At 28.0% G+C, this 27352-nt stretch overlaps 2 protein-coding genes and 1 long non-coding RNA gene across 4 annotated transcripts; 2 read left to right on the top strand and 1 right to left on the bottom strand.

Moving 5' to 3' along the window:
- Window positions 1-532: 532 nt before the first annotated feature.
- Window positions 533-16988, top strand: LOC112688238 (mitogen-activated protein kinase kinase kinase 13). Of its 2 annotated transcripts, none has more exons than XM_025561337.1 (13): window positions 533-1866; window positions 13843-14042; window positions 14159-14342; window positions 14409-14600; window positions 14669-14827; window positions 14958-15225; window positions 15350-15576; window positions 15639-15786; window positions 15859-16002; window positions 16063-16209; window positions 16275-16453; window positions 16518-16626; window positions 16691-16988. In XM_025561337.1, exons 1-13 carry the CDS (start codon window positions 1763-1765, stop codon window positions 16793-16795), a joined length of 2166 nt encoding a protein of 721 aa, XP_025417122.1. In that variant the 5' UTR covers window positions 533-1762; the 3' UTR covers window positions 16796-16988. The 2 variants fall into 2 exon arrangements, with proteins under 2 accessions (XP_025417122.1, XP_025417124.1); XM_025561339.1 differs by lacking the exon at window positions 533-1866 and adding an exon at window positions 11386-12005 and having other exon boundaries at window positions 16691-16795.
- Window positions 16989-21217: 4229 nt separating this feature from the next.
- Window positions 21218-22032, bottom strand: LOC112688240. Its single transcript, XR_003149053.1, has 3 exons — window positions 21894-22032; window positions 21663-21835; window positions 21218-21290 (listed from the first exon to the last, which is right to left on the bottom strand). It is a non-coding gene; the product is annotated as an uncharacterized LOC112688240 (long non-coding RNA).
- A 184-nt stretch (window positions 22033-22216) lies between these two features.
- LOC112688239 (pentatricopeptide repeat-containing protein 2, mitochondrial-like) lies at window positions 22217-27243 on the top strand. The gene is made up of 7 exons (XM_025561340.1): window positions 22217-22390; window positions 22885-23119; window positions 23205-23307; window positions 23439-23633; window positions 25078-25389; window positions 26708-26815; window positions 27035-27243. The coding sequence occupies exons 1-7, from the start codon at window positions 22318-22320 to the stop codon at window positions 27182-27184; spliced, it is 1176 nt and encodes a 391-aa protein (XP_025417125.1). The 5' UTR covers window positions 22217-22317; the 3' UTR covers window positions 27185-27243.
- The last annotated feature ends 109 nt before the right edge of the window (window positions 27244-27352 follow it).

Raw genomic sequence — 27352 nt, 5'->3', positions numbered from 1 at the left:
CACAAACAATTTATTGATAAAATATCGTTTATTTTTCAGCGTGTAATACGATAATATTGCGTAACGTTACAAAAATAATAAACGTATAGGCGAACCGCATTGTATCACCTATATAAAACGTTTTACGGTGCAAAAGTTAAGGTAAAGTACTGCACGGATACGTGCGCATTATACTCATATGTACTCGTATATACTTTATTACATTATTTTTAATAGTCCTTTTACGAAGCCTGCTGTTTTACGAGCAGCGTCACGCATTCACATCACGGTTTTACCGTATTCACATATGTACTCACATATACATACGTAAAAACAAACACACATGCTGTCATGGTAAAAGTTGGTGTCGGTCGCAAGGGTGCGAAATGTTCATATTAGGGTGTCGCTTCGCGGTCTCACCTGCTGCAGCGCGCAGGAACCATTGGACCGCGGAGCTCGACCCCTAAAAGCTTCGTTTGATCCCCAATCGGCTGTCGCCCACGCAGACATGTGACGTCACTGGAGATGGTGGTGTACGCCGGAGTTGAGGGGATTGCGACGGTGGCGTAGCGTGGCGCCACGCGATCGACCGGCCCGACGGGACCCTCACCCCTGTGGAAACCGGAGAACCGTCGACGCGCAAGTACCGTTCGTGTCCGACTCGCATTGTTCCTGCCCACGATCTAAATCGGCTGCCGCGACCCGCAGTTTTCATCGTGTACGGTACGCGGCGTGTATGTTATCACGTTAAATAATAAGCGCGCGTTCGACCGCGAGCAATAATTTTACATTCGTCAACCATCGGCCGAACACGATGAAATATCGTCCGTGTCCGGTGGATTTTTCAAACATTTTTTTTTAACAAATTTAAAAGCGTTTAATCTTCAATAATATCGCGCGAGCGCATCGCAGACTTTATGTTTACGCAATGCGCGCGCGTGGATCGACCACAAGACGGCTGCCCGTAACGTTTTGGTTCACCAGGTAACTCTGTACTGTTGTTGTTGTTGTTGTTGTTGTTGTTGTTGTTATTGTTATTGCTGCGGTGGTGGTGGTGGTGGTAGTGGTGGTAGTGGACTGCGTCTGTGACGTTGTGGAAGGTGAGAAACCTAAACGAGAGAATCTTACATACTGGTGCGGTCGGAGCGAATAGAAAAATTAAAAAAGGAGGGAGTGAACCAGTGAACGAGAGAGAGAGAGAAAGAGTGAGTGAGAAAGAAAGGGAGCAGGAGTGAGAGGAACGAGAGAGAAAGAAACGAGAGAGGTATTCCTGCAGGTATAGATACAGTGACCGCAGTGAAGATTAGTCATCAAGGTCTTTATGCGCGGGTAGGCTACTCACCACAGCAATACCGGTTTTTGCGCGCGTGAAGGTGGCCGAGAGTGTGTGTCCGTCTGCGCGCGCGCATTTCAACGTGAACGTGTGTGCCCGTCCTATTGTATTTGTGTACACAATACACGCTCATACACACACACACACACACACACACACACATACACAAACACACACACACCTGCGCCGGAGACAGAAGAAGGTGCATGGCAGGTAGTCTGCTATCGTCCATTTTCGTGCGACCCACACTGTCGCTTGTTTCGTCGCTAACGGACCATCACTTATAATCTAGTCGACGCACACCGGCGTCCGGAAAAGCGCATCAACCACGGCCGTCCACGTTCGCGTACATGGTCGGACTTCCACGAGGTCTCCGTGCTCGAACACGCGTAAATCAAAGTTTTGTTGATCCCGGACGAGTACCCTCGTAGCGGGGCTGCAGGCAGCGCCATGGACACCGTGCGGGCCGGAAGTGCTCCGAACTTGACCGCTTGCATTGAAGTAGACCTGATCAACGGCATGTCGTTAAGGACTGGCGAAAAACTCACCCAAAGGTAAGACGTTTACTTCATGCATCCCTTCACGTATTGTGAGATTCGGTTAACATCGTATACCGGTCCGTTTCCTACACGGTTCAATTATTCTTCGAATTACATACGTAACAATCTAACTATAAGAAATCAAATACTTCTCCGTACATGCTTCAATGATAAAATAAAAAATAATAATTACGTATACTGTTCATTAAAGGTAACAGCTCTATTACAACGAAGAATGAATATATACCTGTTATTAATTTAAAATGTTGGTTCGAAGCAATTACATTGTTTACTAATGTTTGATTGCAGTACATATTTATTCTATAGTATGGATCATACAAATTCGCATACAAAAATTATCTTCAATTATATACTCTAACTATTAAATTAAAAAAAAAAAAAACCTTTTATTTGAAGATATGATGTATCTAGTTTTTTAATACGGGGCCAAGAAATACGTACATATAAGTATTTTTACTTATTTATATAATTACACCACACCTATGTAGTTTGCATTATGTAATAGCCAAATATTTTGCAGAAACAATATTTTTACCCTATAGTTTTTTGTAGCTATAGTTCGAATAGGATATATATATTATATATATATATATATTATATTACAATGGCTCATTAATAACATAACGTGATACTGTGATAATTTTAATCATAAATAGTGAAATATTGTGCTTCTAATTTTTTAAATAGTAGGTACTATAGATAAGAAAGTATTATTTATAGACCATAGTTTTAGGTCGATAAATATTCAATATATTTAAAAAAAAAAATTCTTTATCATAAAAATATAATGGTAAAAAATTATAATTTCATTTATTTATTTAAATAGGATCCTAAATTCTACTTAATACATACTTCGAAGCCCGAACATTGCCTGAATAAAGAGAGTAGTCTATTATCTAGTTTCGCCAATTATCTATGTTCTATATTATATATCTATACTAAACATTCATTCGGTCATTTATTTTTTAAAATGGAAATAATGAGTTATGAAAAGAATATACTTAGGCTTGACAATGGTGTATTTTTTATAGTTTTGCTTAATTTTTATCATTTTGCCTACACATTAAAAAAAAATCTGAAAAAGAACTTTTTAACTAATTGTGCGTATTTATAATTAATATTTTTTAATTTAATTAATTCGAATTTATCTCTATATACCAACAACCTATATACATTGAATATTCAAAACCAATCTAAATATGTTAAAAATATATACAACTTAACCATACGACGTATAATGATATGATTGCTCACATTCTTCTCTTTCACTGTTGTTTAAAATTATTTGATATAGATTAAGTATACATAAAATACTACAGGTATATCAATATATATTTATTAAATATCAATTGTAAATTAGGATAACACTATTTTTTAAACAAATTATTTATTCAAATCTATAATTTATTTAATACGATAGTTTTATATAAGGCTTTTCAGTTTATATATAGCTGTATTTATAACAGGTGTCTAAAGTAATAAATACAAATAAAAGTTGATTTCACAATTCCTATTATAAAGTATATTCGATTTAGCTTAATATTACTAATTTCTCAATTTAAAACGGTATATACTTAACTTTGAAGTTCAAAGTTAGTAGAAATTTTTTTATTTTTATATATTTTTTATTCGAGTCACATAAATAACTGATCCGTGTCTTAAATCTTAACAGCTTTATTAATTTGTTTATTTAGTACCAAAATTATATAAATTATATAGTGCTTAAAATATTGATTTACCATTATTATCTTATTATATATCAATCAAAATAGTAACTATATATAAATATTATAAAATAATTACTCTACTGAGATTATTAAAGGATATGAAATAAAATTTAATTAATATAAAAGTTAATATTATCCGTTATTTATTATTTAAAAATTATTTTGAATTGTAATATATAATTAATTATATGTTAAACTAGGTACATTTTATTACTGTTTTAAATATTTATTAAGTATAGATTTTTACTAGAAGTGTAGTTTTAAATTCGAATAATCTCGAATAATCTAAGTTTGTCAAAATGTTTTTAGTATTAAAATGTATATATTTTTCTTACCCTTTTTGTTTAATTTGTACTTTGATAATATTATTAGAAATATATTATACGTCATACCAGTGATGTATTTATAGTTTTTGCGGCCCAGAGCTAATCATTTTTGCCGCCCTTATGTCTGCAAAATGTAAGATTATTAAAATATAGGTGTACCTAAGTCATATTAGGTAATTAGGTATATTAGGTAATAAAAATATAATATGTAGCATAAACAATAACCTTTATTGGAAAAAAAGATAATACTCATAAAACATAATATAAAAATTCAAAATTTTTATGATTTATAAATATATTCATGAAAAAATTAAAAAAAACAGACATGGAACAATAGTCAAGAATTTAAAAATATTTACGTCGGGATTTTCTATGAGCAAATTTAGTCATAATTAATATCTTTACAAATGTCGGTCCCAATGTTGAGAATAGCCAAACTGTTCAAATGGTCCTCAGTTAATAGTGATCGCAAGTACTTTTCAATCCTTTTTAATGTTGAAAATGACCTTTCAGCCGGTCAGTTTGAAACTGGAAGATATAAAAACATTCTTCAGACTATGTCTATGTAAGGAAATATATAATTTTTATTATTTAGCTAACAAGGAACATTATCTACGAGTGGATTCATTTTTTTTATAAAAAGGGGGGTATAAGCCCCCTCCCAAAACATTTTTTTTGTATATGGTATTATGTATAATCAATGGTTATACTTACCTACTAACTTTGGTTTATGTTGGTATACACTATACAGCTTTTAAAAAACGTATGATATTTTACATTTATATTTTGTATACGTTTTAAGTTAAAAAAAAATCATGAAGTATTATTTCCGTTAGAAATATATAATTTATAATTTTGTCTGACAAAAATAAAAATGATAAGTTATAAAAAATTTTAAATTAAATAACATTAATTAATTTTTGAAAAATCACATTTTTTCAGATTTTTGCCGCCCTTCAAAATTTACCACCCAGGGCCATAGCACTAGTTAATCTAAGATAAATGCGTCCCTGAATCATACAAGTTTAACAGTGTTGTACATCCTTATGTGAAATATTATAAGCATTAAAAAAAAATTGGATTAAAATTATACTAATTGCCTACTAACTACTAATAACCTACTTAATTCTTAAAGTACATAAAGTCCAATTTTGTATTAGCTTATTATAACGCGAGTTTCAATTATTTAAATCGAAATATTTTTTCGTTGATAGTACTAAAATATATTTGAATAAAACATGAGAACAATTAAGTATAGTTATTCATTTTTATATTAATTATAAAATTATTTTCCGTTTGATTGGGATTAATATTATGAATATTATTAATAGAAATAATTATCACCATTATATTATTGTTCTTATTTTACAAATATATAATGCGGTATAGTGTAGCAATACTATGATTTTGTTTTTTATTTCTATGATTTTATTATTTCAATAATATCTTATTTGTGTACAGTAACGTAATGTTCATGCATTTATGCATACATCAATTAAAGTGTTAATATTTGAACAGGTAAATTTAGAAAATTTAATGTAATAACTTTGATTTGTTTATTGACTATTTGATACATCTAAAGAATTATCTATTACCATAGAAGTGCGCACCCGGCACCCACCGAAATTTGGTTGATGATTTAAAACAATTTAAGTCCAAGAGTAAAGTACTCGTATTTTAACTAATTTTGCTCGAATTAAATATAGTTTATTCTAAAATATTTGATAAAAAATAAATGGTATTTCATAATGGAAAAACAAAACTAAATTTTAATGCAAAAACTTATTATGATAATATAACTGCTATAGTTGACTACAAAAGTACAAATCATAAATAATTGAAGCTGTCCGAAAAAAATTTACGAGTTTTAAGGAAAACATATTCATTGCTATATATTATATTGGGGCTAATATACTATAATATTAATTATAAAATTAAATTTGTTTATTTAATTGTTTATACATTAAAATGTATTAAATATACCTACACTTTTTATCGAGATAAGACTATTACGTTTTTACTAGTTTTGTAAAATAATGTGAACAATTCAGTGTTTAAACAAACATTTCTTCGAGAATTGGTTAGATTAGCCAATACCAAATAGATATATAATTATTGATAATATTCGTTAACGCTATATATTAATTATTTTAATTTAATAAAATAATTTATAACAAATTGTTAAAAAAAATTCACGTATAGAGGTTTATCCTTTACCTAATTTAAAAGTTTTCGTTTGTATTTTAATGTTCAACAGTTTTAATACATTTTACCAAAACTTCCATCAGTGATGTAGTTAAAAAAAAATCCATTGCATAAATCAATAATAATATTTGTTTAATTGCCACGTGTCATATTTATGTGTGCATAGCCGTTAGTTTTTTCTGCGTGCGTACAAAGGCTATGAACTCGATGACCGCGCGCGCGCACACACACTTAACAGTGTAGTGGGGATGGTCAGGACATTCCAAATTCGACGAAGATAATAGTGTTATAAGTTTAGATACGTAAAAACACAGACCGATGAGATTAGCAAGATCTACACATCATTTTTTTTTTAATGTTCGTTAAACCACGTTTGGGAAAACTTGAGAAAAACTTCTTGGGTGTGCAATGATATCCACCCCTCGGTTTATACGTATACACATGTAGAACATGTTATAAGTATACGTAAAGAACCTAGCCGACGCTACAGATATCAGACACGTGTATAGAACTATAAAACCGTACATACATATTTGTACTAATATACGACAAATATGTATATACAAACATCAACACTTATTAAAATATATGTCATATATATATATATATATATATAGCGAATATTATAATATTTTGTATTCATGCCAAACAAAACGATCTCGTATACCGTTAATTGCAGCGTATTACATATACGTGTCTGCTCCGATCACGTGTGCCCATTGTCGTCATTTGTTTGCCTTTGAGAATTTTTTCGTTCCATATACATTTTTGTGTATACACACATGCAAGTTTATTAACATATACTCACTCACACACGCGCGCGCCCGCAAAGTGTACAATGTGACGTCGCCACAACAGTTTTCACGCCCGTAATTGCCTACCGTTTATACCTGGTAGCAGTTAACATTGTGGCGTTTGAGCATTTACCCGACGCCGGTGTGAGTCCAGATAGTCCGCGTTCGGCATCACTTCCATGTAGATCTAACACATTACACACACGCCACGCGGTCTTTCTCGTATTCATTCCGCCCGCAGTAGGATATCGTAAACAATAACAGAACGCGTTGCCCCAACCGTTTGCCATTATGCTCATTAGAAAACTATTCTTCCGAAGACGTACCAAGCAGCAGCAGCAGCAGCAGCAACAAGAGGTCCTGCAGGATGGTTGCGGCAGCGTGACGGTCAGCGAATCGTCGAATAGCGAATATTTTACCAAAAGGCGAGTGACGTCTTACGTAAGCGTGAGCTCGTGTGTGTAGAGTTGTTTGTTTAAAACATAAACGAATATTATTTATATACATTTAATGTACAGGAGTGTTAACATTTTTAAATCTACTTGAGTAAGATCCTCTGGTTTTGAGCATAAATGCTCATAATAATAATAATTAATGCTACTAATGATATTAATTTAGGTTTTATTTTATTGGGCTTTTCATAAACATGAAATAGACAGTTTTTGTTTTTTCAATATTTTAAAAAAAAAAATGTTTCCAAATTACATAAGCGAAAGTCGAACATTAATACCATAATCTGGAATATTGTTTTTAAGTTAGTTTAAGAATCTAAACTACAAAAAGCACTTTACGTTTTATTAAAATCGAAAATTATGTATGTATATATATTTGAAAATATAGGTACTATAATTATGTAAAAAAAATCATATATTTAATTCAGCTATGGTTAGACGTTTCTATTAAATTTATAATTTGCTTAATATTTGGTTTAATATTTTAAAAAGTCACACTCTACTAGAAGCAACATTTTGTTTTTTCATTTTAATATAGGCACAGAAAATGTAAACACTAATAATTGCGGAAAAAATTACTACGGTAATATAAAATTGTCAGAAAGTCTAGAAGCTAACAGGTTAAACCTATTAAAAAACAACTATTGTATTATAGCGATATTTTGACCCGGCACGAAAAGAACTGATAACATATCATAAACGTTATAGCCTTGTCGGAGAAAAAGAATATAAGTTTTTTGACCTTTTTATTATAATTCATTATATTTACTAGTTCTATTTAACCAACATTTTAATAATAAAATACAACAATACGAATAATTAAAATACTAATTACTGAGAACATCGCTCTTGATGAACCTCGGAACACTTGAATTTTTTTCTGAGATTTGAAATTTTAGATAAAATATTATACTAAGTATTTATTTACACAACTATAGGTACCTATAATAATAACTATTAAATAATATAACCTAACTTTGTATATTTATAAGTTGTTATGCTAAACATTGTGAATTGAAAGTGTTGAATACAAATATATTGTTATAATTGGATTGGTATTAAATAATTTGAAGTACATTTAAATTTGGATATTAGATTATATATGAATTATATGAATAAATGATTCAATTTTAAATAATCTTATCGTAAGTTAAATCGAAAAATATTTGTATAAAATCAATTTATTTAAATGGTTTTGTTATTAGCCTATTGTTGATATTGTTTAATACTAAATGTCTGTTATTATACTTTTTGAATATAACAAAAAATAATAAAATACTACTATCAAATATTCTATGTTTAATAATGTAATATGTAATATTGTAATCTATATATGTATTTTCAATTTTTAGGCAGTTTTCAGATTTAAAAAATATTGATTAAAAAAATAATAAAACAAAAAACAAAATAAAAGTTAAACTAAAGTTTCACGTTTAATAATAGCAAAGATCATTGTCATCATTAATATTATAAAATATTCAACGAAATACATGCGTGTCGTTAAGTAATCTTTAAGTTAAGTAGTAATCTTTAAGTATCTTTATTAATTATAATCGTTTTCAATTTTCTTAATATTTTTCAATAGTTTACAATATGACATTTAACTTAATAATAATACATGCAATTTTTTTAAATAAGTAAAAATTAAAATTATATTCTGTATTTTATAAACACAATATATATATATATATATATATTTGAATATTTGTTTAAATCAAAATTTTTACAATTTTATAATCATTTTTGCAAGGATTATGGCCCCATTATTATTAATCGTATTGTTTATCCAAATGTACTTAAACTTATACAATTACCGCTTAAAATACCAATAAGTTCAGCATCATGTGACAGTTCATTTTCAGCCATGCGCAGGATAAAAAATTGGCTGCGCACTTCTATGGAGCAAGATCGTTTCATTGACTTATCAGTAATTTATGCTGAAAGAAGTATATCAAACGAAATAGACAGTAAAGAATTATTAAAAGAATTTGTTAAAAATGATCATAAATTTCAACTATAAATAAATAATATATAATTTTTTTTTTTTTTTTTGGTATTTGTAATTTACTTATTACCTAATAATTATAAATGTGTTAGGGAAATGTATTTTCAGTTAAATTATAGTAGTGGAAAAAATGTATAATTATGAAAGAGGCTTAGATAAAAATTCTAAATATATTATTTTGTATATTGTATAGGTAATATTTGTGGGGGTGTGGGGGCAAAGCCGCCAACAGGTCACTTTGATTTATATATGGATAGCCCCTCAAGTCAAAAACTGAAATTGCGCCTGTGTTAAAACATCAAGGTCAGTAAATATTTGCCACTGTCAATAATGTTTTATACATTAGTTATTAATATGTTATATAATTTATATCACTACATTAATTACATAGTTTCTATACATATTGGCATTTAAAAAAATAATAATACTGAACTCGCATACAAATATATGTAAATATTTATTACTTAAACATAAAAATTCCATATATGAGATAGTGTCACTTGCTCTTTCAATTACGTAATTACGTAGTCCAGCCTAGTATATTAAGTTAGCAGATAGCTATTTTGTTAAACGTGTATATTATACTTTACGTATATACTTTATTATACGAGTATATTACATGTATATTACACATAAAAAAAGGTATTTAAAATACAATCCAAGACCTAGTCATATTTCAGAGAAAGCTTTAATTTTTCATAAAATCAAGAACGTATGTATGTTCATTATTCTTAAATTATTTTTCGGTTAGTTTTAGAAAATATTTGAAAAGGGTTGGAGCCTCTGCTAAGAACATTTTTTATAGGATTGATATTTTAGACTGATTTATTTTTAAAAATAAAACACAAAAATTAATACTATAGATTTATCACAATATTTTAATAGAAATGGATTAATATCTGTATAAGTGTTGATAAATCATTTAAAATGTGGGTCCAAAAAAAGTCCTTGGTTTAATTATGACATTTAGAGTTCCAATGTGAAATAAGTATACATAAAACGATCAACAATTTTGATATAATTTGATATTGTTATATAATGTATTTTATTAAATAATATCACCAGCTCATAATAGTTATGATTTTGAAGGTTAGTCTATAGGCACTCTTAAAGTCTTACTCCTTACACATCAAATTTTCGTAGTATAATATATACTATGTATCCAGTAGATATTGTATGAGTATGTAATATAGTCTACGTATTAACGTATATCTTATCTCATACAACTTCCCTGCGGAGACGACTGGTTTTGAACCGTCTTTTTCCTATAATATATTTTTAGAAGTACATTAAAAGTTGTAGTCACAGGTGGACAAATGTATTCATACCGATCGAATTGTGTAAAAAAATATATAAATATATCACATGATAATAAATAATTTTTACTCTAGATCTGGAGGGGTTATCTATTTGTCTACCTACCACTCCCCGTAAACTATATGCATCAACATAATGTTGAATATTTTAATTTTTTCCACGATTTGGGTCAGCCATTAAATATCACTGTAATTAATTGGAATCATGCACATAAAGAATAATCGTTAATGATTTGTTTTTCTATTCCCTACTTTGTTTCGAATGTTCCGAATGTGATTATTAATTTTTTTTATTTTCGTCCGTCAGGCTTTAACATATTATGAGTAGTATAAAATACGCCGAGAACTTTTAGAAAAAAAAAATGATGCTTATACTCGCGGCATGTTATTATTTCGACTGAAAACAACAACCGAGATTGACGCGGTAGCGTTGTTCCGCGTATTTAATCGTAGACAAAACGTGTATTATTATTATTATTATTATTATTAATATTATGATAAAAACATTTATTATGTACGATATTCGGCTCAAGGTCGTCGCAAGCGTAGTATAAACCTTACAATAATAATAAATATTCGCTTCGACTGCGACGAAGACGACGACGACGATGAATGACGTGTAAATGATTAAGATTATGATGATTATAACAATAATAATAATAAACAACAGGTACGCGGCGTTCGCGAGAATTACATTGGTGGCGAAGTATACGCGAAGACGGACAATTAGACGGTTATAGCGCAACGTTATTTCACAAGTACTTGCGCGCGCGTATTACTGTTATTGCGGCCGTGTTCGTGTTCGATTCGTACGCGGTAGGAGTGAGCCACCACTTGCCGGCACCAGCCGCGGTAGAAGGAGACGCCGGACGGCATGAGAGACGGATCGCGATTTCCGAGAAATCCGTACGCGCGCGCGCCCGTTCCGTCCAGTCGCGTTCCGTGTTCGACACTTTGTGCGTACGTCGTCTAATAATAAAAACCTCGTCGTCCGCTTGGTCGGCCGTTGCGCGTGTGCCCGCCGTTTCGGGTTTCCTGGTCGGCTGCGCGTCGTCTCGTTGTCGCAACGTCTTCGTCACATCCCCGCATTCGATCCCGCGGTTTATTTTCCGCCCGATGACGCAGAACCCTACGTCCGGCTACGGTTCCGTCCGTCCTCTGTTCGCGTAACGATTCGCAATCCGGGCTCGCATCGTTGCGGAGTGACACAACGTGATATCGCGGCCACCGAAACGATGTCGACATGAGGTACTGCTTAAGCGATATGATCGTCAAGACGATACCGAGTCTGAAGCCCAACGAGAAAAAGTGAGTCGGTTTCGGCCGAATTCCCCGTATCCATATCTGTCTAGGGTTGCTTTGTGTCGTTTTTATCGTAATTTTAAGTATATCCCGTTCGCGCTATCTTTTCTCGCGATTCAAGATCCGTATTTCGGATTCAATTACTTTGTGTTGTTCATAGGGGGAAGCATTAGCGATATTCGGTGCTTACTCGTTATCGGTTTTATCCTATTATAAACACACATATATATATATATTATTATACGATAAAGTAGTCAGAAAAAAAGTATATGGATTGATGTGTGACTTTAAAATTAAGGTTTCGGCTATTTGAGAATTATACCTAAATGTAGAACGCGCATAAGTGATTTGTCTATATTCTTGTTTATTAAAATAAAATAAATGTCTGCGTTCATTAAAATAAATATTTGTTTTATCTTGTTGATATTAAAACGTATGTTTATTGATCTTGATGTTTTTACACATTCGTACTTGTTCATTCTAATTGTGTAAATGATTGGAAGATTATAATTTAAAATTTATAAACAAAAGACTAGGTTTCTAATTGTATTAAAAAGTTAAAAAAATGTATTTTGCAATAAAATTTCTATACCTTTCACGTAACTTATCTGTTTATTATAATTGATATACTTACATAATTTTAAATTGAGATTTAGCTAGAAGGTTTAAGCTATTCCTACGAAGAGAAAAAATATAATCTAAGCAAATTATTGTGTAATCTAGATCATTTTTAGTCAAATCGATCTCAACACGGGTATCCTACTAACTTGATTGTAACAATACTTTTAATTATCCATCAGAAAAATCAGTATAAAAATAAATATTAAACTGCATTATGAACATTATGAACTAATACATAGATAAGTATCTTAAATATTTAATGCTACCAATAAGTGTTATGACGATGTTTTAGTTTTATTTTAATTTAAGATTCATTATATATTTGCAACTTCAATATTTTTTATTGAATGTAAAATATTGAATATTATTTTATGGTGTATTTATTTTCAAAGAAATTTAATTACTAATTAATATTAAATTTTTTTGTTTAATATCACCATGAATTTGTGAATTTGTGTTATCTTTGGGAGCAATTAAGTATTACGTCAGCAGATCAAAGGAAGGGGTTTGAGAAATCTGACAGTACCAAATCTAATGTCAGAGCATCATATGTATCAAAATTCGAATTAACTCATGAAAAAAGAAAAAGTCAATGAATTATCGACAGCATCAAAGACGTGCTATCTTATTATTCTCATTATCTTTAATAATTATATTTTAATAAATTTGTATAATAATATTTAAATAATTATTTATTAATAAAAATAAAATTATTTACATGGTCTATAAAAAATGTTTTTGTAAGATAGGAGGAGGTAGTCACTGTTGTACACTGTCATTAGTGGATGGGGGGGGGGGGGGGGTAAAAATGCTTAAAAATGTGCTTACGTAATATTTTCATACTTTCTTTACAAATTAGGAGTATGTTAGATTATTATAATTTAGTAATAAAAATAATACTAGGTAATAAATTATAATGCTTACCTAGTAATTATTTACAATTAAAAACAAATACCTAAAACAGTACTCAGGTTGATTAAATTTAATTAATAGGTTAAATGTCAATAAAATATTTTTAAATTATATTCCATTGATTAAATACTTGATAATTGATTAGAGTACTGATAGTAAGATATACCCAATAGTGAAAAACTTAATATTATTTAGTAATTATTATTTTACTTTCTATACAATTTAAATGTTTTGAAATGACTTGGTAAAATATTTTTTCAAATTATTTGATTTTAATATTAATTAATGTAATTGTGTTTTATTTTTTTAGTATGTTGTGCATTCAGGAAGAACTTGGAAACCTTAGTATAAAAGATAAGGAACCAGTCAAAGATAATGCTGTAGGGAATAATAAATTGGAATCTGATGTATTAAAACCAAGTGGCTGGTTTGATGGATTATTAGGATGCTTGAAACCGATGTTGGGAATAATGGGAAAAGGAAACAGTCATGATCTTAAATCTTATCAAGGTAATAATGAACTAATAACGTAATTATTTTCATTAAATGTATGTAATATGATAAATGTATATTTTAATAAAAAAAATTAGTTATTAAATAATTAACCTTTCATATATTTTGTATAGATAACTGGGATATTCCATTTGAGTCAATTAGTGATTTACAATGGTTAGGTTCAGGAGCTCAAGGTGCTGTATTTAGTGGCAAATTAAAAAACGAAATTGTAGCGGTTAAGAAGGTGCGGGAACAAAAAGAAACTGATATAAAACACTTAAGAAAACTTAATCATCCCAACATAGTTCAATTTAGGTGAACATTTTATCAATATGATATTTTACGTTACATTATTTTTAATTTAGTTTGTTTATAACTTAGGGGTGTTTGCACTCAAGCTCCTTGTTATTGTATAGTAATGGAATATTGTCCTTATGGACCACTCTATAATCTACTTAGAGATGGTGAAGAAATACCACCCATACGACTAGTATCTTGGGCCAAACAAATTGCATCAGGCATGCATTATTTACATGTGAACAAAATAATTCATAGAGATTTGAAAAGTCCTAAGTACGTGAAAACTTAATTTTATATATTTATAAATTTTATATTTTATAATCTTTTACCTCTTTCTGAAGTGTCTTGATTGGACGCCAAGAAATGGTGAAAATAAGTGATTTCGGAACAAGTCGTGAATGGAATGAGATAAGTACTAAAATGAGTTTTGCTGGTACTGTAGCTTGGATGGCTCCTGAAATCATAAGAAATGAACCATGTTCTGAAAAAGTAGATATTTGGTAATTTATTTTAAAATAATGATAACTTAAAAAAATAACTTAACTTTTTAAAAAAAAAGTCAATTTTAAAATAATGATTGACTTTTTTTTATTGTATTTATTTTTCAATCAAATTATATTTAAATTTTAGGTCATTTGGTGTAGTCTTATGGGAACTTATGACTTGTGAAACCCCATACAAAGATGTAGACTCATCAGCTATTATTTGGGGTGTTGGTAGCAATTCTTTACATTTACCAATACCTTCATCATGTCCAGATGGTTTTCGATTGTTAATTAAACAATGCTGGGCAGCAAAACCACGTAATAGACCATCTTTTAAACATATAATGATGCATTTAGATATTGCCAGCTCTCAAGTACTAGCAAGTACACCAGATGAATATTTTAAAACACAAGTAAATAAAAAACAAATAGTTTATATTATATAGAGACAAAATATTTAAACTTTCTTATTTTTTAACACAGTATAATATAGTATATTTTATAGAGTACATAATTTAAAGTTTTGCTAATTCTTAGGCTCAATGGAAAAAAGAAATACAAATACACATGTTACAAATGCAGACTAATGGAAGTCATATTCCTAAATTTGAAGAAGATCTAATTAAAAAAAGAAAAAATGAGCTAAAACATGCACAAGATATTAGAGAACATTATGAAAGAAAGTTAGAACGAGCAAATAATCTTTACTTAAAACTGAGTGCTGTGTTATTACAGTTAGAACAACGAGAAAGGGATTTAATTAGGTTAGTAGTTTTTAGTAACATCAATTTAGCTAATCATATGTAAATACATATTATTATATTAGAAGAGAAAAACAAATGTCCAAAGTATACAAAAGACGACTTATCAGACCTTTACTAAAAGCTCAAGACAAATTGAACAAACAGGATAAATTTGATTCAACTACCACATCGCCATCATCGCCAGAAAAGCTTTGTCAAAAATATAACTCTGTAAATATCTCTAAATTAAAGTCTTTAACTTTTATGTATTTCAGATTATAAATATCATTATATTTTTCATAGAATTTAACTAAAGCTACTCTATATGCTCAAGTAAGTAATAATCCTAATAAACCTGAATCATTTGCTGTTTTACCAAAACAATCTCAGAGAAAGACTCGTCCTAGAAAAGCTCAAATTATATGCTCAATGATGAAAAATAAAAAGGTACCATGTAAATATATATTATAAATTATAATAAATACTTAACAAACATTTTATTTACAGTCCGATTCTTTAAAAGAAACTAATTGGAAGAACTGTTATCAAACAAATTGTAATAAAGTTAATAGTGAAACGCAAACTGAAACTATTGATTCAGGACTTCAACAAGATATGCTCAATGGCAATATATCTGATTCTGCTCATTCACAAGTAATTATTTACACATTAGAACATAAAAAGTGATTTTACTACATAATATGTTTTAATAAATTAAGGGTGAAGATAGTTCATGCAGCAGTGGAGTAAGACTGAGTGATGATGAGCATTTAGATAGACTGGGCAGACAGGTTAATGAAATACTGAATAATAACAGATCTACAAATATGGCTGATATGTCAGAATATTATCAGGATACTGAATCTAATTCTAATAATTTTAATCTTAAAAGGAAAAGGTAAACTAACTGATTTTAAATTTAAATCAGTAAATTATTAATTTTACTTATACATATTTTTTAGTGCTGGCCGACGTCCAATTGGCCCTGGTTTACGAGTACGTCGTCATAGGATGATACAGTATTGTCATGAGCCAAATGGAAATTCTTTTTCATTAAGTTCATCGACAGAAGTATGAAATTATACATTTATTGAGTGTATACCTAAATAAAAAATTTTTTTATTATTCTTTACAGAAACATGATTTTCTAGAGATGGAAAGTTCAACATCTGATTCAGATATGAAAGATATTGATCTAGATCCAAAATTTTATCATGTGCCTGATCAATTTCCAGTTTAATACCATGTATAAAATCTTATAATATTATACTATGGTTATATTTTTTTAAGTTAATTACTCTATCATTGTTTAATTTTATCAGCATACAAACATATTTCTCTCGCAATAATCTCAGATTTCACATCCAAAACAAAATATTTTCATTATTTTTTAAATGTTTTAACTTACCTAGCAATCTAACATTTTTATTTTGTCTTACAACTGTTTATACTTACTGTTATCATTATTTTTTTTAAATTTATTAATGTATTTCTATTGAAATATAATTATATAATTTTTTGAATTGACATTAATATTTTGGATGTTTTTAAAGTAACAAAGAATATCTGTGATTATGCAAAACAACATTAAAAATCACTTTTATAACAGCTTGGAATATTATTATGATTTATATTCGTTTATTTAATTTGACATTTGTAATGGTTAATAATAATAACATAATATTCCATTTGGAAACATATTTTTTCCATAAGACAAAAATGAATGGAAAAGTAATATTGCACAGCTGCTTATATAAGCAATCAAATACATTGATGTAGTGATTTTAATGTTTGTACTGATTGTAGGTAGTTGCTTTATAATTTCATGAGCAATAATTATTGATCTCTTTTGCCATTTATAATATTGTGATGTAAATTAATTTGTAAGCATATATGTTGTGTATTAGTAGACTGGCCTTATGTTAAGGCAAATTATTATTTAGAAAATAATTATTTTAATACTGATATTTTTAGGCTTTTTCTCTTTATTTTGTATGCTGTATAGAAAAGAGAAATAATTTTTAAAAATAAAAATTTGTTTAATAGAAAAATATGTTTTATTAATTAATGTCATATGTACATTTATCTGATACATCTTCGATGTTTTATAAATGTAGAATGAGTTGTTTTTAATTAAATTATTCATTATGAAATTTTATCAGTAATTAAATTTCATTTTTCTGTTCAAAGAATTGAATCCTTGACAATTTTCCACAACTGAACTTTATTACTTAATAACATAATTACTATTATTTTGATACAACAGCTAAAATAATTAATTGAAATATATAACTAATTAAATATTGCTAACTTATGAAGAGATAAAAATAATTTTTACCAATTAATCATATTCTATTTACATAAATGTTGTCACTTTGTGTATTAATTACGATAACTGTTCTTCAATAATCAACTTGTGTTAGTTAAAATATAGCAAAACAAATTAATTAGTTATTGAATAAATCTTAAGCCATTAGTGTACGGCGTTTTTTTCAATGATGTGTTATAATATACATGATGTTACAGATATACATAGATGTAGGTCCTTACAACTCTTACTACATAGAGGGTCCACATAAATCATAAATAATAAAAAATCGAGAAATGATTATGAATAATATAATATTCGTATCAATAGGAAGGAATTATTAATTAAAATCAGAAGGTAACACAAACACATATTATAGGTATATGAACTGTAACTACATTCCAAAGTGTAATATTAAAAAAGTAATTAAAAAGAAGCACGACAAAATATGAGAGATGAGCAAAAGGTAATATTAGCAAGGTCACTAAAGTAATAAATCTTATATTTATAATATTCAGTAACAACTTTTACATAGTATTGCACGATTGATTCCCACAAGACCTGAGTATATAAGGGGGTTACTAATAGACCAATATTTAGATTTGTTTTAGTCCGATCTTAGCAAGCACCTTCATGCTAGATAGATTAATGATTTATTGTACTTAGAAATAATTTCAGTTAATAAATGTTTTGGACTTAGAATAATTTATCAATAAACAGTAAAATATTTTAAGTCTAGTAATTATTTAATCAACCGATCCGCTCACATCCATTATTGAACGGTTGAACTGACGGCACACAATAATGAAATGATTTTTTTTTTGCTCATCACCAAGGGTGCAGTTGCGTAGTTACGGGAAGGGTGTAAGGGGTTTCCACCCCTTCCACAGATTTTTTTTTAATGATATTTGATTATTATTTATTAATATATACCTAATTATAGTAAAATTTTTGATTTTACTATAATTAGGTATATATTAAAAATTGAGTAACAAAATAATTTTCATTAAGTACGAAACATAATAATAATACCATTTTAAATGTAATATAATATTATTACTTATGACCTTGTTTTAAGACATACTAAGAACACTTAAAAACTTACTCTTAAACACCACTACCAGAAAAAAATTGTATCTACGCCACTGCAAGGGTGTATTGGAACGTACACGCGGTTATACAGCAGATTTTCGACGTATACCTAATGTAAAATATTGTTTTACGGGTATACGCTTCTAAAATAACTCAATAAAAAAAAATGTAGTAGTTTATTAGAAAAAATGTTAATCTGTTGAAGACTACAGTGTACGTTGTGAATTTTATTATTGGCGATTGGGTACCGGTCATATTCAAGGAGTTGTAGGTAGTCAATTTCTGGTTTTTTACTGTTACGCGTTGTCGTCGTGTGCGTAGTAAGTGAACGTTAGTGTGAGTGTTGTTATTTTATTTTTTTTATTTTATATTACAAAACAGGCCGTGGCCCAAAGTACAATTTTTGAATACACATACATACAGCTGTCAATGTTATTTGCTCGTGCATAGTTGATAATACTTTAAAGGAACTATCTTCTGCGAATTATGTATCTGTTTTAATTGACGGTTCCAACTACAAAGCAATTAAACTAGTACCTGTTGTTGTTCGTTATTTTTTGCCTTATGTTGGTGTAATATAATATAACGATATAATGTTGTCTGATAACAAAAATATATGGCTTGAGTTGCATTGAATTTTACAATGAAATAATAAAAAATCCTACGTTACTGAAGAAATTACACAGCATTGAAAAATATAAGGTCTCCTTGGACGAAAAAAATAAAGAAAAATAATAAATCAGTAAAATCTACCTAGATTAGTATATTTATCTTAACGGCTGGAAATTGTATTATTATTTTTATTTGAATTTTAAGTGTTAATAAAATAAAGATATAATTTTATAAGAATTTAAGATTTTAAGAAGGCGTATGATAGCATACACAGAGAAAGCTTTATCAATATCTTGAGAGAATTTCATTTTGAGGACAAGCTTATAAAACTGATTGAGATAAGCATTTTGGAGACATTTGTCAAAGTTAGAGTTGGAAACATAATTACAGACCCAATATTAGTCAAATCAGGTTTAAGACAGGGAGACGCTGTCACCAATCTTATTTAATATAGTGGTAAAAAAAGTAATAAGGAAGATGAATATTACACCGCAAGAAGGAGTTCCAGGAATCTTACATAGAACTGCTGGCTTATGCAGATGATCTGGTGATCATGGAGGAATCACAAGATGGACTAAAATTTCTTTTAAATCGGCTGGAGAAAGCAGCTCAGTAAGTTGGACTTCACATTAATGAAGAAAAAACGAAATATATGGTGGTAGGAAGGCAAGACACCATGGGATTATATCCGACGCTCAACATCAACAACCGAAATTTTAAAAGAACAAAAAAATTTAAGTACCTAGAGTCTATACTCTCGGAGAAAAATGAAATCGAAATAGAAATAGGGGCAAGAATTCAATCAGGAAATAAATACCTCTATGGTCTTGCGAAATTACTGGGATCAAGATCACTTTCAAAAGATTTAAAAATACAATTATACATCACATTAAGACGACCTGTAATTACTTATGGAGCTGAGATATGGCCATTAAGGAAAAATGATGAAAGAAAACTCTTAGTTCTGGGAAGAAAGATACTACGAAAGATTTTTGGACCAGTAAAAGATGTGCTAAGCGGTGAGTGGAGAATAAGGAAAAATGATGAACTAGAATACACTCTTCCGTAAATCCTGTATACTCGAAACAATAAAGAACAAAAGACTGGCATGGGCATGCTTGGCGTAGCCAAAACCTACTCATACGCATAGTATTAGAAGAAAATCCTACTGGGAAAAAAACCACTGGGAAGACCACGTATAAGGTGGGAAGACATAGTTAGAATTTATGTGAAAGCGTTAGGAGGAGGGATAGACTGGAGAATACAGGCAGCGAATAGAGAAAATTGGAGGCAAGGATGTATGTCGGGATGGTCCTAGTGGCCGAATTTACCGAAGAAGAAGAAGAAGAAGAATAATAAAATAAAGATGGCCTATCTAATTGATTAATTTGAATATTATTTGTATCTAAAAGTTGTACCTATACAAATACCTATGTAATTATATACTTACTAGATAATTACCTATTTTTTATGAATTCTGGAGTCCCGGATTTCTAAAAATTAAATCTGACCACCCTACTTTAAACTGACTATATAACTATATAGAATAAACATCAACTATTAACGATTAGATTAGATTTTATTTATAAAAAAAAAAAAAAATTGAATAGTATTGAAAATTGTATGAAAAATTTTATTTAACAAAAATTAACCACCTTTGTGCAGGCCATAAAAAATTGCTCCTCTGGTCACATGCGGCTTGTGGGCCGCGGGTTGCCGACCCCTGGAATAGAACATTAATAAAGGCTATATCAGCAAGACAATAAGTGTAACAATTAGAATACGCATTACAATAACAATACCAACAATCAGTAACGGTGCTAGAGTTTGCGAAGCCTTAGGCAAAATAAATGTTCGGTTTTATAATTTATATTAATAAAATATTTTAAGTTCAGTTAAATCAGAACCGCGGGGCCTTAATTATAATTTAAGGTGTGGGGCCCTGGGCAACTGACCCTATTGCCCACTCCCTCGCGCCGTCCCTGCCAACAATGTATATGACTATATATTTTTGGCAGACGTCTATAATTTAATGTCAAGATTTTGAATCCATTCACAGCTTCTAGGGAAGCGTTGACCATATATTCTGATTCACCTTTAAATTTCACGATAGGACATTCGGTTAGTATATGCGATATGGCCTGGTATGGGTTACCACATTCGCAGTTTTGGGTTAGCACTGCTTTCCATTTGTGCATCAGGTATCCACATCTATCGTATCCAGTGTGGATGCAATTTAGGGTAGTCCATTCTCATTCTTTTTCAGAGCTAAAAAAATTATTTTGAATATTTATTTATATTATTAAAAGATACTGTAATAATATACCGTAAATTAATGTTTATTTTTGTATTAAGATTCTATTATTATTCAGAATCCGTCAACCACTGACATTGATTGAATGTATTAATTAATCGTTGTATTATATATCTGTGATTTATTCTGTGATAATAGTATTCTGTGGTATTATCTTTGTACCGTAGTCTAGAATAAGTTTAAAATATATTTAAACCATGGTTTGACATGTGCGTGATAACGGTTGTAGCTAACCTCAAATGCCTGTAAGTAAATGGATTGTGGGAGTTGCGATTGAAATATTGTGTGAACATTTTAGATGCAATACAATTTTTTTACGTTTTAAATATAGGTTTAATTACAATTTACTCATTTAGTCTTAAGACTGTTACATGATTTACACTCATATTACACTCGTTCATATAAATATAAGTATCCTTTCTTTTGAAATCTAAAAATGTTTTCGAAATCATTAGTCAATTTGTGCAGACAAGGATTAAAATCTACAATAACTATACAAAATATATTATGTAAGTTTGCAGTGACATTTGGCAAAAATATGTTTTAAACAAGCCATATTTATTGTAAATATATGTTAAGCTAACACGGAGAAAACTTCTCTTCAACAACAAATTGTCTTTGTATTTTTACAAAAAAAAAAAAAAATTTTCGTGGCATGAAAATTAAATAAGTTATACATTATATTTTGTTTAATAATTGTATCAACTAATATTTAAAACTTATATTATTAATATGCTGTGACGTCTGCGTGTTAAAAAGTAAAAAAAATTATAAATGTATCAGAGAAGTAATTATTATACAATTTTATTTCAAATAAGTGATTGAAAAATAATATAATTTAATGGTACACTAAAGAGTAAAATAAGTAGAGTTTTTATATATTAAAATATAAAATATTGAAAATTAAGTTGATTATATTGACTTATAACTATAAAATAATGTTTTTTATGACTATTTTAATGAAATGTTGTTTACCATATTACATTTAAATTGTAAAATTTAGGTAAACGTAATATATATGATGGTGCCGCAATTGGATTGGATAAGTATGAATTCTTTCGAGAAAAAGTAGATAATCAGTTTTCTGATGCAGATAAACAATTATTTCGAGAGCGTATGAGTTCATTTGCTGATCCGCAGTCAACTAGTTTAATTTTTACTGAAGATTTAAAGCAAATTGTACACATGATAAGAGATGACGAAAAAGATCTATTATTGCTTGAACAAATGATAAAGAAGTAAACAGAAATAGTTTTATTTCATATTTGTTTATATAACACAAGTATATAACATAATTTTTTTAACTAACCTTTTTTATTATAGATATAATAAACAAAACCAAGGATTACGATTTGGAAATTTTACTTTTGGACCTGTTGTCATGCGAATGTATTACTTTCTCAATAAAGCTGATACAGCCTTAAAAGTAAAAATAATTACCATTTTATTATTATGAACATTAAATAAATCTAAAAGTTATTTAAATTTGAATTTTAGAATATATTTAAATCTGATTTGTTTTTAAATTTAATTTCAACTGAATTAAAACAATTTTAGATGTTCAATGACCCAGAAATGGATGGATTCTTCAATAATTTAAGTTCTTATCAAATTCTTATGGATTTATTATTTAAAAATGAAAAATTTGATCAAATACTAGATGTATATAAAACAATACAAGAAAAACAATTACAAATTGCTAAATTTCCCAAAGGAGTTATGATGTTAGTCTTTGGGGCATGCTATAAATTGGTAAGATATAAATATATTTTTAATTTTGTTTGGTTAAACTTTTGAACTACGTATGAAAAAATTAAGATAGTTGATGGATTTAGATTATTTCTTTCAGTTCAGACAAAAAAGTTCATTTCATATAAGCTGTCTATATAATTATATGATTTCAATGGGCCAGTATCTTACATGAAATTAATTATCCTATTTACTGATACTATTAAAAATGTTATGGTAAAATCTTATTATACTAAATCAGTTGCAAATATACTCTTAAAATATTAGTTATTCATGAAATATTATTCAACTGATGATTCGCTTAATTTTAATTATATAATTATGACGGTTTGTTAAACTATCTACTTTAAATATTTTGGTTACTACTTAAATCTTTCAAAAAAAATTTGATATTTATAATTGATAAATTGATATATTATAACTTTAATAATTAATTAACAATCTATATTTTATTAATGACACGTGTCATATGCTATTTACCAAGAAAATCATATATACAAAAATCTAAGCATACAATCTACACTTCAATGCCTGTTGGTTCATATTTGTCCCATTTTAAATAGTTTGTTAACAATTTTTTATGTTTTTCTTATTTTTTTATATCTTGTAAAAAACATTCAAAAAATTTTTTTTGATTCATGGATCTTCACCATTCTTGTATCAATTTTCTTTCGAGAAGATTGTTCGCTCTATGAGCTCTAATTCCATACTTTACTAGTGTTTCCATAAATATTTATTAATCTGTATTTGTGCACTTGTACATGGATCTATAAAGTTTTTGTTGTGATTAATTGTTTGGTTGGCAGTAGATAATGTAGATAATGGTAGATAACATACAACCCTGACAATTTATTAGTCGATAGCATACGACACGTAAGTCTAGTTAACATTTATTTAGTTCAGTTAGAAAAAAAATGACAAGACTACTATTGCTAAATTATCTTACAAATTATTATTAATTATAAATGTATAAAATAATAAACTATAATTTATACTAAAGTAAAGTAAATACTTAAGATTTTAAATAACTTATTAAATTAATTATAAATTAATTTTTGTTTAAATGAGTAGATTGAGTTCAGTATATATTTATTTTGTCAGTTATATACTACCTTGTTTACATAAAGTGAAAGTTTTATTTCCAAGTCACAGTAGTATAAATGTCTTAATAATTGATATTTTTAAGTATTTCATTACAAGAAAATTTATTTGTATAATTTGCTTTATTAATTTTAATTCTTTATTCTTGTTTTTTTTTTTTTAAGAGAATTTACAGTTTATCAATTATTAGAATACTATAAATATTTTTCTTTAAGTATTGCTTTATTTAATTTGCATTTCATGTTATAAATAGTGTAAAAAATATTCCCAATTATATTGCATCAAATGCATGTATATTTAAAAATTGTCTACAATTTCTAATCATGTATTAACTATTATATTTTAGAATACAACTGAATCTTTTGAATATGCTTGTAAATTGTGGAATGATCAACAAGAAGCTGGCCACAGTCCTATTAGAAAAACAATTACTTTCTTTGCTGCTAATGCAATTAATCAAAATAGTCCTCACATTGCTCTAGAAGTAATAACATCAGTACGCAATCAAACATATGTTACACTTCGTAACTTAAAAGTTGTAGCATTATGTGATCTGGGACGAATCGAAGATGCCTTACCTCTTCTTAGAAGTGTTTTGTCAGTAGATCAACCATTGTCAGGTGGACCAATAACAAAACAAACTTATTGCAGAGATGTTGTAAGTAAATGTATTTTTAAATGTCTAATTTAATGAATATAGATAAGTTATAATTTAAAAGATAAACATTTGAACTATTATACAAATTTACAAAATAATTCTAAAGGTTTATTAGTAATAAATTAATAATTTCTGAGTAGGAAATAATAAAATATTATTATTTGTTTATCAATACATTTATCAAAATAATCTACTTTTAGATCCGATTTGTCTTACCCCTGATTCCCCAGTATATAATATAGTAAGAAAGAACTAATTCTGGAACTTAATAGTTTACCCAACTTTTGTTTTTTTCTTTTAATAAACATAAAACTTTAAAAAAATTAATATAGTTATGTATATGCAATAACTTTTATAACAATTATTTGATAAATGAAAATTATAATAAACAATAATTAATTTGAATTTCCATAAAAGATTTAGTTATGAATTAAATTAAAAAAAAAAAAAAAAAAATTGTACATGTAGTTGTAAGTATGTTTAAAAATAAACGTAGTATTAAAAAAAAGTATATTTTGGTCTTTATGGTATACTGCCAAAGTTTACCTATTACACATGAGAATTATTCTCTTTTTTACATAATAATTTATGACATACTTTATACTTAAATGTATTATGTATAATAAAGTTTGAACTATTGTATAAACTTTTAGTTGTTAATCCAATTTTAATTATATAATTACAGTTGTAAATTTCTATAGAATCGAACAACTTTTATTTTTATGTTATATATTTATTTACTGTTGTTTTCGTGTAATTTAAATTTTTACATTAAATAATGTATTAAATTTAATTAAATACATAGAATTACTGATCTGACCTTTCATTATATTAAAATATAATGACTAATTTATGTTCGTTCATCATTTAAATTGACCCTCTTGTCATACCTAACAAGTCTTAATTTATTTTTCTTAAAATATTTATATATATATATATATATATATTAAATTTAATTAAATAAATAGAATTACTGATCTGACCTTTCATTATATTAAAATATAATGGCTAATTTATGTTCATTCATCATTTAAATTGACCCTCTTGTCATACCTAACAAGTCTTAATTTAGTTTTCTTAAAATATTTCTTAGAAAAATATAGATATAAATCTTGATCAAAAAATATATCATTCAATATTTAATATATATTATTAGCCAGAAAATTAAAATTATTAGGTGTATGAAACCATTTTTCATTTGATCAAATTAGTTTTTTTTTTTGAATTAATCTAAAGTTTAAATTTTATAATTAAAATCAAAATTTTAAATTTATATAATGTATGAGAATTTTATTTATAGTCATATGTATGCTTTTAGATTAATATAGTCAAGTCTGCTGCTGAAAAATTGAATAATAAAGAAATTTCAGTAGAATTGGAAAGAATTATAAATCAACTTGAAGAATTAGGCATGATTTCTGAAACAGTAAGTAATTTAAAAACAAATTAATTTCCTTTATTTCAATATTTTTATAACTGGTTGTTGTATATATTGTTATTTAACATTGTATTTAAAATTAATATTTATACTAGAGCTAATTAGTTAAACATTTTTTTTTTTTTTTTAATAACATTCATTATTAAAATATTAAATTTTATTTTATCCTTAGTTTTGAGATATAAATTTATAATTTTTCTTTTTCAGACTCTTGATTCTGTTTTATGTTCAGAAGTTAAAATGGTTCAAAAACCAGACCAGTACAACAGAGATTCTACAGTATCAGCAAGTTATCAATCTGGCAGACCATATAAGAAACGAGAATTTAGACGTCCAGGCATTAATGATTTATTGTAATACATTTATATAAAATGTTAACTTTTCATGTAGAATCAAATGTATTGTTTATATAATAATTTAAATAATAAAATAAAGTGTAGGTTTTTTTTACTTTGTTTTTTTTTTTATTATTGAAATATAAACAGTTGTGTTTTATTTATAATTTTTACAGATAAACATATAAAC

Source organism: Sipha flava, unplaced genomic scaffold (assembly GCF_003268045.1).
Source record: "Sipha flava isolate LNK unplaced genomic scaffold, YSA_version1 37_pilon_pilon, whole genome shotgun sequence".
Taxonomy (NCBI): domain Eukaryota; kingdom Metazoa; phylum Arthropoda; class Insecta; order Hemiptera; family Aphididae; genus Sipha; species Sipha flava.
This window is presented reverse-complemented; position numbering and strand designations above follow the sequence as displayed.